General features: G+C 42.8%; 1 protein-coding gene across 19 annotated transcripts in view; it reads right to left on the bottom strand.

The window, feature by feature from the left end:
- Nucleotides 1–17,676, bottom strand: part of NRXN3 (neurexin 3) — a 1,384,038-nt gene that overhangs the window by 188,748 nt on the left and 1,177,614 nt on the right. For all 19 annotated transcript variants that reach the window (XM_074996672.1, XM_074996671.1, XM_074996675.1 and 16 more), the window contains one exon: nt 9,524–9,695. In XM_074996672.1, coding sequence (XP_074852773.1) covers nt 9,524–9,695 — 172 coding nt within the window. The remainder of the gene's footprint in view (nt 1–9,523; nt 9,696–17,676) is intronic.

Below are 17,676 nucleotides of genomic sequence, written 5' to 3' on the forward strand. Positions count from 1 at the left end.
ACTTTCTCTCTACCATGACCCAAGAATGCATCACCTCTCTGTGGTGTGATCTGAGTGAGTTCTTCACCATTAGCTCATTTGTCTCCTCCCTTGAAGCTTTGGCAGTTTTAAGTTATCTGCACTCCATTCTGCTCTGTGAAGAGCCAATCAAGACAGTCCCCTATTCCCCAGTGCTTATGGAGGTATAGCTCTTTATCTGTGAATGGTTGGGTCCCCCTTCCAGCTAATTTCCATTTACCTACATTAACCTCCCCTGGATTCAAAACACACACCGTAGTTGAAACAAAGCTCGCACCCAAACTACGGATTAGACCAAACTCGTAGCCAAAACTGCAATACTACTCATTTTTTGCACAGTTTTAAACAAAAAATCAGAACCTTTGAAGTTAGTTAACCATGGCTTTGGTCTCTGGCACAAACATTCACACCAGCCATTTGGCTTGACCTCTGTAAGAAAAGAGGATGATGGCTCTACCCCATGAAAATGGAACCTGTTCCAACTAGGGTGGACATTAGGTAAGGAGCACCTAGCATGAGGCGATTTTGGAGAATGCACAAAGCTGGCTTAGGGTAGAAAACAGCATTACAAGCTTGGGTTAAACCTTGCTATGGGTTGAGCGAAAACCTGGCAGAAAATACTGTGTCAATGCGCCCTTCGTTTAAGATAGAGATGATAGGGCCACACTGAAAACAATGCCAAACGCAGCCTGGCAGAAAACATCGCCAAGTTGGCAATTAGTTCCACTAGGTATTCTGACCAGGGGATGTGTATAGGAGAGCACACAACAGAAATAAATGGAAATCAAAAAAGCCAATCAAAAGCCTCTAAGCAAGGTGTTACCATGGGAAAAGCTAGAGAGAGCTTTTGGCCCTGGTGTTGGCTAAGGCAGAGGCTGCAAGCTAAGAATCTCCTCCTTTTGTTCTTGGCAATTCCGGAGTTTGGAAAACAGGACTTTGAACATTATTTGTAAAAAATCAAGCTTGTAGAGTCCATCAAATTCTACTTCTGGACCCTGAACTTGGACTAGCCTCCCAGGTCAAGAAGAATCTCAACCTGCTCTAAACACCTGCACCTCACCTGGCCAACTCCAAAATGTGGTGACATCAGAAGACAAAGAAAGGTAGCGGGACACCAGTCCAAGCAGAGCCTTGACACCAGGAATCCATCCCCACTCTACTGCCCCTCCCCCAGACCCTGAAGCTCTCTAGAGAGGAATTTGGACTCCAATGTGCCAAACTTTGTGGTAAACAGTGTTTGCTGTAAGCTGAGTGCTTGGGCAGCTGCCCAGGAGAGATTCTGGTGCCACCCACCTGATTGGCAGAGTGCACACAACTGCCCACAGCCAGCAGCAGATGTTCCTATTGGTGGTGCATCGCTGCACATGCCTCAGTGCACATAACAAAATTGATGCCGCACATGGATGGGAAAAATAGAGGGAATGTTGATGGTAAACTGTGTGCATGCGTGCGTGCGTGCGTGCGTGTGTGTGTGTGTGTGTGTGTGTGTAAGAAAGAGGCACTATCTACGTGGACACTGGGGTGTGGGTAGGTGGAGGAAAGGGGCACCGAAAGAGAACGAGTGGGCTCCTGATGCGAGGCTGGTAGAGATGGCCCAGATGTGATACGGAAGAGTACACAGTACAATTTATTTCTTTCTACCTAGCTGGAGAACCTCATGAAGATCTAGTTGTTCAATATTTAATTGATTCAGTTTTAAAATATGTCTATAAAAAGCCAGACTAATGTTCTCCTATTAAGTGAGGGCCTCTTTAAATGAAAGCCTCTTCCTGTCTTTCACCTCACTTCCCCCTGCTATCCCTCTTTGAAACATAACTTCAATCAGACTTTATCTTTCATGTTATTGACATGCTCTTTGTTTGCAGTGCCTCTCTGCCTAGCTTTTCTCTTCCTGCTGTAGTGAAAGAAATGCAAGCGCTGCATGGATGAATGAACAGGTAGATGAGGCTTGTTTTAATGTGCACTCCAGATCTGGCAAGATCCCAAAACTCTCTTTAGGAGCAAAGATACAAGAGAGGGAAAAAAAACCCTCCTGGCTAAGATTTAATGAAAACCCAGGGCCTGCAGTATCCATCGCAGTTCTACGTCAACATAGGTGATTTGTTTTTAACCCTTTAGAGAATTGCTGGCTCCTACCCATGCACTGGGATTCATAATTGATGTTTTTTTCTTCCTACTACCGCAAAATGCCTCAAATGCAGAAAGGTCTAGTGACAGGGAGGTTTTGCCAGCAGAGGAACATCTACATGGCCTATTTACTGCCAGCAGCAGCCTCTGGTGGCAGTGAGATCTTGCATAGCTATGATAATTAGCTACACAGTTATGCTAATAAGTGGCTATTTGCAATTGTGAGACTGCTTGTTAACATGAAATAGCCCTCCGTGTAGACCCAGCCACAGAGTCGTGCAAATTTGCCATTTAAAGGGATACCTATGGCTGTGAAATAGGCACATTGGTGCATCTATCTTCATGACCCAAGCAACACGTAAGCTGATTAGTAATACCTGTCTGAAGACACACACATCTGATATAGCCCATCTCCCTGTTGTGGATTTGGGGGACATGACAAAGGAAAACAAATTCCAATACTGAATATTATCAATGAACCAGTGGATTTGTCTACACGATGCAAAAATGAGTGAATGAAACAGAGCAATTCCAGTGCATTCATGCTGGTACTTGTTATTCTTCATGTTCCATGAATATTGACTCAAATCTGAATAGAGCCTTCCTGTTCAATAAATGAGACTCTAATAGGGTTGGAATGTCAGATCCAAGTGAAAACACTAAGGCTACATCTACACTACAGCACTCTGTCTACAGTAATGTCTGTCTACAGAGTTGTGTCGACAAACTCAGTTGACAGAGTGCATCTATACACAAAAGCAGATCGACAGAGCAATCCACTCTGTCGACAGAGAGCAGCCAGACTGCCCTGCTCTCTGTCAACAGAATGGCTGACTGGAAGCTCTGCAAACAGGGCTGCCCAGTGTACCGGAAGTCCTCTCTTTCAACAGAAGTTGCGGGATAACTCTATCGAGGCAAAAGCAGAGTTCTGTCAAGACTGTGGACGGAAGGCTTAATGAGTGTAGATGCTCTCTAAATTCTGTCCGCAAAAGGCCCCTCATGTTGACAGAACTCTCCAGTGTAGATACAGTCCAAGAGATTCTCTGTAATAATCAGGATTATTTCAGGTTCTCCAGTCCAAAACAACCTTAGGCTCAATTAATTCCTTCCTTTCAAATTTCCCTCTAACCTTTCTTCCTTCTTAAAATGAGCAATCCCCATGTTGCAGGTGATTTGGCTGTAATTGGATGCTTTATAAAGATATGTTGTCAGTGCCTGAATTGTAGTTTTGTTGCTTTTTCCATTTGCTTGCCTTTTTATATAAAGTTGCAAACATTATAGCTTTGGAGTCTTTTGAACCCATTAGGCAATTTTCATTTAATTCCTTCTTGATTGATGGCTCTGTTTAAAGAAAAGTAAATACTTTCCTCTCATTTAGTAACCATTGGTCTGCAGTTGCTCCTTCAAATAAATTATGAGTCTCACGTACAATCTCACAAAAGGCAATGAAATTCAGAGACGAAAACTGAAATAATATTTTTCATTTACCCTTTGTGTCTATAGATTGCCACATATACAGCAACATGCCAGACGAACAAGTTTGAAATTCTGTCACAATGCAGCAGGTTAAGGACAGCAATACTGGTAAGTACAAAAATAAAATAGCATGCCCCGTTAATAGAAACACAGAAGTGATGGGCCAGAGGGGGCACATAAGATCATCTAATCCATCTCTCTACACTGAAGCAAGACAAAATAAATACAGACCATACCTGACAGGTATTTGTCTAACTTGTTCTTGAAAACCACCAATGATAGGGGTTCTGCAACCTCACTTGCAAGCCTGTTCCACTATGTTGTTATCCTTATGCCTAGAGAGTTTTTTCCCAATATCTACCCTAATTCTCCTTTGCTACAGACCAAACCCATTACTTCACATCCTGTCTTCAATGGATGTGGAGAACGATTAACTGCTAACCTCTTTACAACAGTCCTCAACATATTTGAAAATGGTTATTGGGCCCCAGCTTCAATCTTCTGTTCACAGAATTAAGCAAACCCAGTTTTAACTTTTCCTCATAGGTCAGGTGTTCTAAACCTTTTAGCATTTTTGTTGTTCTCCTCCAGTCTGTCTCCAATTTCTATATATTTTTCTTAAACTCTGGCAACCAAAACTGGACCAGGCACTCCTAGTGAGACCTCACCAATGCCGAGAAGAGCAGGACTATTTCTTACTGTGTCTTACATACAGCAATCCTATTAATCTCATACTCCATTTCTCATCTACTGTAGCCCCAAAATCCTTCTCAGCAGTATTATGTCTAATTAGTTTCCATTTTTTTTATTTACATATTTGATTTTTCCTTCCAAATGTGGTAATTTGCAGTTGTCATTATGGAATTTTTTTCTTGTTGATTGAGGACAAATTCTCCCATTTGTCTTGGTCATACTGTATTCTAATCTTGCCCTCCAAAGTCCTTGCAACCCGTCCAGTACTACTGTCACTCCCAAAACTTATAAGCATACACTCTACTCCATCAAGTATTTAATGAAAATACTGAATAGTATTTCATCCAGAAATGATTCTTGAAGATCCAGCGGAAAATGCCCTCCCAGTTTGACAGTAAACCACTAGTAGCTACTCAAGTATGCTCGTGCACAGCCACTTTCTAGTAATTTCACCTAGCCTACATTTCCCTCTTAGAATTTCATGAGAGACTGTTTCAAAAGTGTTACTAAAAATCAAGATATCATGTCTACTGCTTCCTCCCAACCCCTGCCCCCCCCCACCAAACACTAGGACAGTAACCCTGTCAAAGGAAGACATTGGGTTGGTTTGGGATTAATTGTTCTTGACAACTCCATGTCAGATAGTACTTAACATTCTGTTCCCCTCTAAGTGCTTACAAATTAATTGTTTAATTATATGTTCTAGTATCTTTCCAGGCATCAAAGTTCAGCTGGCTGATCTCCACAGTCCTCTTTGTTCTCCCTTAGAAACAAAACAAAGCACAACAAAAACAAACCCACCCCTCCCCCCCAAAAATATGGATTTTCCTTTCTCCAGTTCTCTGGGACCTCACTTGTTTTCCAAGGAATCTCAAATATAGTTGCTTATCTTTCAGAGAACCCTTCAACTATTTCATTAAATGCACTATGTGACATTCATCAGTCCTGCTGACCTGAATACATCTAACTTATTTAAATATCCTTTAACCTGTTCTTGACCTATTTTGACTGGTGTACTTTCCCCTCTTCTTATTAAATATTTGATCACAATCAAACTTTTTAATGAGGACTAAAGCAAAATAGACGTTAAACACCTCAGCCTTTTTGATGTTATCCATTATTAGCTCTCGGTCCCACAAAACAATGGACTGACTCTTTCCTTTGTTTTCTTGTTACTAACATATTTATAGAACCTCTTCTTATTTCCTGTTACTCATTGCATACTTTAGCCTTTCTGATTTTAACACTGCATATGTGAATTATTATTTTGTATTCATTCCGAGAAATGTGTCTATATTTCTACTTTTTGTAGGACTCCTTTTCAATTTTCAGGTTTTTAAGGAGCTCCTGATGGAACCATATTGGCCTCTTACTATTCTTTCTCTTTCTCCTTTGCATCAAGATAGTTTGCTTTTATGCCCTTAATATTATCTCTTTGTGAAAGTGCCAGCTCTCCTGAACTCCCTTATCCCCCCTTTAGATTTTCTTTCCATGGGGCGTTTCCTACCAATTCCTTGGAGTTTATAAAATTCTGCTTTTTTGACGTCCATTGTTCTTATTTTGAGGTTTTTACACCTGCCTTTCACTTTCACTCCAGTTACTTTATGCATTCAGATTCACAAAGTAGTGCTTCTCGCTGTGAATTGTAATGTTTTCCAGATATTAATGAACGTGTGTGCTGTTTTATTCTATAAGTTTCATTCTATTCCTGCATATTACCCCATTCTCTTATGAATGGGAGTGAGGCAACCAGGGGAGGAGAGATTCCTTAAATATTTTGGACACCTTTTTCAGAAGGACGAAACTGTTCAAGTCCGATATGGATCAATATTTGATTTTTTTTACAGGCTTTGGCTGCTGATATTTGCTGGCATTGGTCATACCCAGTTGTAGGCATAGAACCAAACTATGAAACTTGGATCCAAAGTGAAACCTCCACAAGTTTCTAATTCCCGTTTCAAGCCTGTGTCTGTATCCTTCACAAGAAATACCAATGTTTGCTAAGGCTTGGTGTGTAATAATTCGCCTGATAAACAATAGGCAATTCTGTGCTGATAACTCTCCTGATTCTCCTGGCTGCTGAAATTGTACTGGTTTTAAAAGCCATTTTAGGGTTATTATTGATCACTACATTTCTGAAGCTGGTAAACTTCTATTCAGTCTTTTAAAAAAGAATTCTATAACCTACAAAACCCAGAAGTTGATGTGTGTATGATGGAGAAGTTGCAGGGGAGATGAGGGACTGGATGGAATATAAATAAATCCCTCATCCTTGGGGTTTGACTTTATATACCTGATATCAGCCCAAGCACATGACTAATGCACATTTTGTAAAGCCATAAAGTTATGAATGGAAACATAGACAGATGCTTAAATGAGGCAGTAGCGGAGGAAGCATTTCTATCTTCTGAGCAGGTTTTATTTTCCCTTTTCAAAACTCAGCAGTTCCAGAGAAGAGAGATGAATATTTTGCTTCTTTACCAGGGAGATTAACTACAGTAACTAATATAAAAAGAAATTCTATTCACAGGGCTGTTACAGGCTACAACTGGCTGCCAACTGGACCAGGGGTAGCTGACTGGAAAATAATTATTGGGGCTATAAGAAGGAAACACTGGATTTGGACACATCCTGGCCATCCCACCCTCCCTGGCCAGTGGATAACTGGGTTGAAGCTAACATGACATAAGAGCAAAGATGCTGGAGAACTAGCCCTTTGAATATATAGCCCTAAGCAACTACAAAAGCCATTCTCAAACTGTGGGCTGGGCCCCAAAGTAGGTTGAAATTCCATCTAATCTGGTCACCAGAGCTGCCCTAGACTTATTGGGGCAAGCTGAAGCCTGAGAAACATCACATAGGGATAAAGTCAAAGACCAAGGGCTGCAGCGCTGAGTAATGTGGCTCTCTGATGCTCTTGGGGTTTGACCCAACCGCATCGGGGGTGTGGCATTAGCTTCACACACCCCCACCCACCCAAATCCAGAGTAATGGGGCTCAAGCAAGATCAGGTTCCTGTGCCCCCTCCTGTCATGTAACAATCAGGAAAGGGATCTTGGAGTTATAGTGGATAGTTCTCTGAAGACATCCACGCAGTGTGCAGTGGCAGTTAGTAAGGCAAATAGGATGTTAGGAATTATTAAAAAAGGGATCGATAATAAGACAAAAGATATCATACTTCCCCTATATAAAACTATGGTACGCCCACATCTCGAGTACTGCGTGCAGATGTGGTCTCCTCACCTCAAAAAAGATATATTGGCATTAGAAAAGGTTCAGAAAAGGGCGACTAAGATGATTAGGGGCTTGGAAAGGGTCCCATATGGGGAGAGGCTAGAGAGACTGGGACTTTTCAGTTTGGAAAAAAGGCGATTGAGGGGCGATATGATAGAGGTATATAAAATCATGAATGGTGTGGAGAAAGTGAATATAGAAAAATTATTTACCTTTTCCCATAATACAAGAACTAGGGGACACCAAATGAAATTGATGGGTAGTAGGTTCAAAACTAATAAAAGGAAATTTTTCTTCACACAGCGCACAGTCAACCTGTGGAACTCCTTGCCCGAGGAGGCTGTGAAGGCCAGGACTCTATTAGGGTTTAAAAAAGAGCTTGATAAATTTTTGCAGGTTAGGTCCATAAATGGCTATTAGCCAGGGATAAAGTATGGTGCCCTAGCCTTCATAACAAGGGCAGGAGATGGATGGCAGGAGATAAATCACTTGATCATTGTCTTCTGTTCTCCTTCTCTGGGGCACCTGGCATTGGCCGCCGTCGGCAGACGGGATGCTGGGCTTGATGGACCTTTGGTCTGACCCAGTATGGCCATTCTTATGTTCTTATGTTCTTATGTTCTAATTTTTGTTGTCAGAAGAGAGTCATGGTGCAAGAACATTTATATTCCACGCAACACAAATGCTATAGATCAAAGTACGGTGCACTAATTCTGCACCACAGAAAAAGACCCACAGGTATCGTGGCTCCCAGCATACTTTCTCAGTGAAAACTAGAAATGGCATCACACCCTCAGAGTAATTTATTAGTGCCTGCTGGAAACAATTAGGTGCAGTGTACTTTGGATATCTCTCACAAGTACCATCATTTGACACTAAATGGTGGATGGACGACTCCTACATTACTGGCAAATTGCCTAGTCTTTATCAGTAGAATTCATCCTCTTCCCATCCCAAGTGGACTACAAGTAAACCTGGAAGAAAGGCATTGAATTCTGCCTGAATTTACTTAACACTGGCAGCTGCCAAGTAGAACAAGACCCCTGATACCAAACAGTAACTTGGAGACTGTGACCGTCTCTGCAACCACACTCCATTTCTTTGTCTTCTACAGACCACACATGACACTGAGCATCTCTTTGCAATGCTAGCTTCATGAAGGCTGCATCCTTTTGATTTCCGGGTGAGTTTGGATGTCGTGATAGTGCCACACAAATGGGAAAGGACGTGGCTTGTCTTTTGTGCATGCAACCTCCAGTCTAGCACTATTGTCCTTCTTTGCTAGAGCCTTGGGTAATGTTTTCAGATAGAACTAACACAAAACTGAATGATTCCACATAGTTTTTTGATCTGAAGCCAATGAAAAAGCTGGATATTGTGTCAAGTTTTGTTTTTACAAAGCCAGAACTGAGCCCAAAATTGAGGGAATGAAATTTGATTATGGGAAGCAAAGAGAAAGGTACAGCTCCTACGAACCAAACTTGTCACACCTGTTATCTCTTACGTTCATATCTATGCAGACTTGCAATGAGATAACGTAGAGCAGCACGCACCCTTCCCCTCACATTGCTCCTCACTTGCTCTCCTTAATTAGAAATGACCACAAGTAACAAATCTAAGTTGCTGTCAAATCAGTTTTTAAAGTTTGTAAGATCAGGATATACCTTGTGGGTTTTCACTGTGCATGATCTATGTGTATTTTACCATGTGGCCTTCGTGCATCACACTTCTCCATACATAGCAGATGTTGGATACAATATCTCATTTTTCAACACAGTGAGCACACAGAACCAGGATGATAAATTCAACTTCTTTTACTTTGGATCAGGCTCAACCCAACTGTCTATTTGTGCGGATGTATAATGGTTTGTGTATCACGCCAGCAGGTCATATTTTAGCTGTTGTAACCCTTATTTTAAAGTATGGATGGATAAGAAGGTAAAGACAGAGACAGATTTTGTGGTCAAACATATACCTGTAGGGTAGTGTTCGTTCACTGGCCAGCTGTCCACCTGAAGTGTGGCATTCCCTCCATTCCTAGTAAAGCGCACTACATGATATTTGCCGTCATTCACCGGGGTGCTCTCTTCTTTAATAGAAATATCCACTGTGCCAATATTGAAGACCACGCCAATCTTGCCTTGCTCCTGTAATGAGAAGAGCAAGAAACAACAACAGACAAGTTACCATCTGGTATGAGATTTCTCTAGGTCTGTATCTAAAGAGTTATCCAAAAAAACCCTAAAACAAACAAACAAAAAAAACCCAGCAGTCCTGTAGCACTTTAAAGACTAACAAAATGATTTATGAGATGATGAGCTTTCATGGGACAGACCCTCTGCTTCAGATCTGGAAATTCTCATAAACTTAAACTGGCACAATGAGAATTTGACAGAGGGATAGAAAAAAATGAAGTGAAAACTGACAAATCAGCTACATAGGACAGCAGCGGGGAGGCCAAGTGTGGGGAAGAAAATTACTTATTGCGAATGTCTATTAAGTTAAGTGGGTTGCCTGAGATCACTATGAATATCAAAGATGGGGAAACTGTCCTTGTAATGCACAAAGTAATTTCTATCTTGATTGAGACCCAGGCATAAAGTGTCGAACTTGAGAATAAACTCCGATTCAGATGTCTCCCTTTGTAATCTGGTGCTACAGTCTCTTTGTTTTAGGATATTTTCAGGTCTTGGATGCTAACATAGCTACCGCTCTGTGTCTAAAAAGTTAGACGGCAGATAAGATGACAGTAGATGGCACTCAAAAACATGTAACATAGTTGCTGGCTTTTGCAGGCCCAATAAAACTTGAGATTGTGGAAAGCATATGCCTTTCTCTGCAGTGCTGTACATCAGCTGTTAATGCTATTCACCTGAGAATTGCAACTAATTTCCTCACTCAAAAATTCTCCATGGACAATTGCAAGCCCAGGACAGAAAACCAAGCCCATGTAGAAAATGTTGTCTGGGAAATATCTCCGCTAATTAGGTGTCATTTGCTCTGCCACCACTAAATTGCAGCCACTACTGGGCTAGAACATAGCAGATCCTTGACACATGCAAAGAGTACATAACAGGTTTATTCCAGGAGGGACTTTAGAGTAATTCCCCCAATTAAATCAGAATGGGAAATCTAGGGAGCAAAGCTGTAATTATCTACATTGAAGTTTGGCCGTTATAGTGAGGCTAATGTGCAACTGAAATGTGCACTGGGATTTTTAATTACTTCAGGCGGTTAGAGCTTTGGTTTTACCTCTCATCCCCATGACAGCACCTCCAAGACAGCACCATCTTCTAGGACTACTCCTGGGTATTGCTCAGCACTGATGCCAAGGGATGAGCAAAGCCTCCTGTATGAGCAACACTATCTCCTGGGAGCACCCTGTGTGATGTGGTGATGGGTTGTTTTTAATCATTTCCATCCATGCAATGTCCAGATTCGACTATCCTTAGCTTATGGAATAGAATAAGATCACAGCCGAAAATGTATTGTAGGTTAAGGCTGTACATTTATTTATACCCATTTTAGGTACTTCTGGAGTGCCTGTCACTGTCGGATGTAAATGCTAATCACAGTAGATTAGATTACACACTAAAGCTTAACCAAGAGAAGGCAGCACATGCAGTTTTTTTTTTGTAGTTTACAGCTGCTATGTTTCAACATTTCCCTTTACTATATGTTCTACCAGGGGACAGAGTGATATTGTGGGTCATAAATACAGTATGACGACTTGCAGAGATTCAAATCTGGTCTACCTCCTCAACAACCTATGGTATGTCCTACGGCAAATTCAGCCTAACTGTGAGAGACTCGCAGCACAAATTGATCTTTCTGTTGGCGATTTCAGCAGACACACCAAGAGAATTTCCCCTCTTCCCAAGAAGGACTGAGGCATATCAACAAGTGGGCCTTGAAAGTGGCCAAGTCTGGTCCGTGGACAAAGAGGAATCCAACTTTCAGGGCTGTCAATCTCATTGCCATTGCCAAATTCATTTAAGGGACCAATGGTGGTTGCAAAACCTATTTTTGCCTCCTTCTCCAATGCATGGCTGGTATTTCCAAGCCTTGTCTCCGATTCCTCCCATACTCTAAGTTCCCACACATTTAACACCTCCCACACCCACTTTTTGGCTAGTAAGTGCCAATTTGTCAAAAATGAAACATTGGTTTTGACAATTTTTTTTTATTAGATGATGGATAAAATTAAGACCAAGAGCCCAGACCGGCCAATAGCCACCAGTAAGGGTGCTAACTAGGGATGAGGGAGAACCAGATTCAAGTGTCCATATCCCAGGTGAGTGCCTTAACCTCCAGAATATTGGCTATTCTATGGCACAGGGTTCAACTCTCATTTTTTGCAAAACAAAACAAAAAATTACATAAAAAAGGGGGAAATCTTGAAACAATAGGAACAATAGACATTGTGGGCTTCATGGCAAAGTGGGGGAAAAGGGCAGCTCTGTGCCCCACCAGAAAGGATGGTCGAGGGTGGAAGGAATGGGACAGAGGGCAGTCAGCCCTTAGCTCTGCCATGACCATGGTGCTGTCCCTCACCAGCCCTCAGAGAGGACTGGAGCAGCACTCCTGTGCTCTAGCAGCATTTCAAGGGGCTCCAGGGCTCTGGCCACTGCTTCAATAGCAGCGGTGGCAGTCAGGAGCTCCAGGCCTCTTTGACTCTCCAGGCTCCAGTGTAACTGCCACCTCTTGCCTCTCCCTGGTCAGCAGGCCTGCCTTGAAATATTTTATGGAGTGGAATTCAAGTTTTCTAACTAGCTCTGTTCACTATTCCTTGCCCATTGGTCCCATAGGCAGTGTTCCCTGTAAGCTGAGAGCTTGGACGGCTGCTCAGGAGAGACTCCAGTGCTACCCAGCTAATTAGGTGAGTGCCCACAGCTGCCCACAGTGGGTATCAAGGGTTTCTATTGGTGGTGCACATCCGCACATGCCTTCACAGACATAGCAATATTTATCCTGCTCACAGGTGGAAAAAATTAGAGGGAACCCGGCCCCATAGGTCTGACAAATTCCTCCTGACTCCTTCCACTCCTGATATTTTTTCATTTACAGCAGTGGGCTGCCAGTCATCTAAAAATCCCAAACAATTTCCTTGAAATTCAAGCTGTTTGCTACGGAAACTGGATTGAACTTTGAGTCAACGTTTAGCATTGTGACAGACCAAAAGCCCCGCTATTATCACCTTCTCCCCACAATGACAAATTTCAAGCTATCCTAATATGTACCTACTAATTTCAACAGAATGAGCTGAAGTGCATGCAGATTGGAGGCTTATAGATTTACCTCCTGGAAGGACCCCTCTTATGTGCTTTCCCCAAAGCACCGTATGGTTGGGCATCCACTCCTTCACATACACACACCCATCTTGTGTAATAATAATCAGCACAGGACTGTATGATATGGGCAAAGGAGATGTCCATGGAGAATAACTTTAAGGGAAGCTGGATCCTGAGAATAAATGAAACAGCTGAGGTAAAAGACTTCCTCCCTTTGCCCCCCAGTTAAACCTCAAAACACTTTCCATCAAAGGAGACAGAATTGTTTCATCTCCATGCAATTTAAATTCTCATTAATGGTCACTGCAGCTATTTTCTTGATGAATAAGATAATCTATTTACTAGCAAGTGATTGTCCAACAGGTAAAAATCAGTATGATGGTGCCAAATCATTTACTTGCCTCCTTCTCTGATAATTAGCATCCTGGAGATAGAGTGGCTACTTTCTCTGAGATAATGAAGTTAAAAGAACAAGTATCGACCAGATAGTCAATGCCTGGTAACCAATCCTATCCAAATGATTTTGCCAGGGCATGGCTTATACAATTCTTATCCTTGTGTGATGGGGAAGAGGGGGTCTTATTGTAGCATCTTGTATTTCTCCTCCTGAGGAAGCCTACCTCATCTCTGAGTCTAGAAAGTCTGGTGATAGCTCCTCACAGAATCTAGAATGAAATGAGGTCTCTCTGCCAGCTTTCAGAAGCAGTCCTTCACATGGTATCTTGATGCTTTTGCTTCTAGTCTATACTGGAACCCAGGAGTAGAGAGCTATATAACAATGAGCCATTCAGTAGGCCCTTCCTCAGGCCTGTTCAGTCTGTGAACAACATTGATTGAGGGAACTATGAGGGCCAGATTTTCTCACCCTTACTACAGTTCATGCCTTACCACTAACATACTTCCAGCCAGAGTCACAGGACCAGTCACAGAGTATGGTACTACTCACAAGAGCAAGGGTATCAAATTCTGCTCTGGCCAGTTAATAATACTTCACACGTACATTGCTCTTTTTAACCAACACATTTTAAGCATGTACCAAAAAAATGAGCACCCATAGATGGGGGTGGGGAAGAGGACTTGAGAGATTAAGTGACATATTCAGGCAACATCTTCACTACACTCCACTGGCAGCAGTGTGTAGTGTACAACCTCCTGCAGTGAAAAGCAAGGTGCACCCACACTATGATGTGTAGTTGTGTGTATCAGAAAAAGGCTCTGGCACTGGAGAGGCAATAGGACATTGCACTGCTAAAAGTAACTGGATAGATGGGAAGGCTAGGAGGGCTATGCATATATGTATGCTAAACTCCACCAATAAAAAAGCATGCAGCGTAGGCATCTCCTTAGAGTGTCAAAGCCAGGACTTGAACAGTTCATTCCCATTACCAAATCTATTCCCGTGAACTACCCTGTCTTGTTATGAGGAATGAGAGACTTATCAATCTACCCAAGGTCAGTCTGTGGCAGAGCTGGAAAGAGACCTCAGCTCCTCAGAGTCTCAGTCCAATTGTTCTGTCAAACTGTCCAATCTGATGAACTTGAAGGACAGGCTCTACTGCTAAAATGAATACCTATTTCATGAGCTTAATCCAGTTGTTTCAGTTCCCTTCACTTTTTTTTTTTTTGGTACAGATACTGTCTACACTAGAGTGATCTGTGGACAGAAGTTTCTGTTCAAGAATATCTTCCAACAAAATGTCTTGGTAGTCGCGTCCAGACTACCAAGCAGATTGCAGAAGTGATCTGCTCTGTCACAGAAAGCAGCTGAACTGCCTGGCCCCTCTCTTGACAGAAAGGCCAACTGGAAGCATAGCAGTGTCCCAGAAGCTCTGTCTGGTGACAGGGCCCCCCAGAATATCCAGACTGGCTTTCTGACAACAAAATCTGTCAACAGAGGCATTCCACCACATGGGGTAGTGGCGGAATGCTGTCCACGGAAGTGCCATGTTCTGTCCATTACTGTCAACAGAATGCCTTGGAACTGCGTATGCTCCATTGGTGTTGTAAAGAAAATGCCAATTTTGTTGACAAAACTCTAGTGTAGACATAGCCTTAGTTATTACACGTTTTCCCCTACAAATTCACAGGCTCTGAGATTAAGCAGGCCAGCAATGTTGCAACTGCCAAGAAATGATTTATCTCAGTGCCAATACTTCTAACATTTGTTTTATCTTGAACAAAAAAAAAAATCTCACAAAACAAAAGGAAAGCTGAATGCACAGCAGCATTGAGCACACACAAAGCACATATCTCAGAGGGCCTGTAAGCATTTAATAGGTAGCCTACATTGTTCTTCTTTCTACATCAGTGTTCACCTGGGTGTCTCAGGAAGATGAGGATCCATCTATTGATTTACCTATATCGTTTTCTTTGAAAACTTTGAGTGAATGAGAAGAGCTCACATCCCCACACAGAAAACCATGAATACCACTTTTATTTGGGAAATCATGTGGTGGATACAGCAGCCAATCTGTACTTCTCTGGCTTTCCCTCTTTATTTCTAATGCTTCTGCATCAGAGAAGATTCTTAAAGTAGTCCTTCAAAATTTTATCTCCTCCTTTTGCACTGTCCCCTAAAATGTTCACCTGAGCAAGGTGTGTTACCCTCTCCTCCCAACCATAGCCATCCCGAACATCAACTTCTGCCATGAAGCCTATGAGAAATCAGGGAAGCAATTATGGCTCAGCAAAGGGGCAGCTGTGGATAAATTATACAAAGAAAAGTACATAGTACCAGTGCTAAACATCACAAACATCTATATTATTATGCTGTATCCCCTTCCACAGCCCTCCTCCCGAAGCCTTGCCTTTTTTTTAAAAGGCTTTCAGTCTGTAAACTCTTTGGGAGAATAATTTCCTGTTTGCATGTTCAGCCTCCATGACATTCTGAACAATCACTATAACTATGTAGTCATTAGAACATCGGAGTGGAGTTAGGAACTCTGGGGATTAAAAATATTATAAAAGGGCTAGATACTAATATTTGTGATGTTATAACATCTGAAAGGAAACTGCATTCTAAGAATGGATGAGCACAAAGCAAGAGGAGATGATTTCTCAAGAAATTAAGGGCAATATTCTCTACTAAGCCATACTGAATGGAGGCGAATGAAACCTGGAAGAACTTGTTCGGGAACAGAAACAAACAAAGCTGCTTGTGGGTAGGACAGCGGAACAGGGCTAGGGAGTACAGTAAGGTCTCACAGTATGCGAGGCTTCCGTTCCACACACTCTCAAGTAAACCTGGATTTTGCGCAAGTTGGGGTCTGGCTTTTTCCCCGGCAAAACACATGTTTTGCAGACGGGGAAGCAACAGAAAGGTAAGTCCTGGTGTGTGTAGGGGCAGTTGGGGAGGGTTAAGCATGGCGGTGGGTTGGGGCTGCAGGGGGGTGAGGGATAGAGTTGAGCGTGGGTGGTGAGCTGGGCAGTGGGGGGGTGGTCGGGGAGTTGAGCCAGAACCAGAGCTGTGCCTGGGTGGTGAGCCGGCAGTGGGGGTTGCACAGGAGCCGTGGCAGACGGGTGGGCAGCTTGTGAGCTGCTGGGGGCGTGGTTGCACAAGAGCCGCATGCTGGGGGATGGCATCGTCATCTTCTGAGCTGGCAGGGGGGTCACGCCGGAGCCAAGCAGGGCAGGCAGGCAGCTAGCTTGTGAGCCGGTGGGAGGGTCATGCCAGAGCCGCACAGGGCAGGCGGGCGAGCGGGCAGACAGGCCGCTTTTGAGCTGGCAGGGGGTTTGCATGGGAGCCGCACGAGGTGGCAGAGGCAGCATGAACCAGAGCCACTTGCCGGTTTAAATCGGGCTGGGGGGTGGGGTCAGACGCATAAGAGCGAGGTCATGCACTCTGAGTTCACATACTCTGAGACCCTACTGTACAGCAAAATGAGATCACTATGGGAGCTCAGATTCTATTGATTTGCAAGCCTGTCCTTATGGATGGAAATCACTTAGTCCTGAGCCAGGAATGAATGCCCATGAGGTCTCCAGACAATGGAACAAACTCTACTTCCAGCTATACCACAGTTAATCCACAATAACTATACCGACTTCACCGAAATTACTCTAGAATTACACTGGTTCAAATAACAGCAGAACTTGTACCACTACTTTTCTTTCTGAAATCAAAGTCCTGAGGAAAACTTATTTAAAAATAAGCCAAGCCCCTGCAAGCATCCCAGGATTACTTTCACAAGTCACTTTACCTCCCTGTTTGACATTTGCTGCAAGAGTATAGATTCTCTCCTCCCTCCTCTTTGCGTGGTTACAGCATGACTAGACATCAACCAAAACCCAGCAGACAATACCGCTAATTGCCTCTTTTCTGAAGATCACTACTGATTATGCTGCTCTTCTTCCATTGTGATAGGTCTTTTGGTAATACAACAAGCAACTTGTATGAGGGCTCTCTGAGCTCTCACCTCCCACACACATTAACTCCCCCACCCTCTAAGGTCAGGAAAGTCACTTTCTTTTATAACCAAAGGCATTTCTGTTCCTCAGAATAGCTTCTTCATTCTCAGTGTCCTCACTTCTGAAATCTATTTTAAATAGGATTTAAAGTGATTTTATTTCTCCTCTTTGGGATTTTTTTCCTGCTTCATTTTTATACATTTGTTTTCCTTTCTCTGACTGGCTGTTGAACGTTAGTCTGGGTGGCAGATCATTTTTCTTCTGTGGTCTGGGGGAACTTGCATCATAGTGCTAAATGCAGTTAAGTATCCAGTGCAACTGAAGTTACAGATGTCTCAACACAAGCCCACACACCAATTACTCTAATGTCAAATATTTTTATGGAAACCGTCATCATTCTGAGAAGCAACTCAGATTTTTCTATTGACTG

The sequence above is a fragment of the Carettochelys insculpta genome, chromosome 6 (genome assembly GCF_033958435.1).
Source record: "Carettochelys insculpta isolate YL-2023 chromosome 6, ASM3395843v1, whole genome shotgun sequence".
In the NCBI taxonomy this organism is placed as follows: domain Eukaryota; kingdom Metazoa; phylum Chordata; order Testudines; family Carettochelyidae; genus Carettochelys; species Carettochelys insculpta.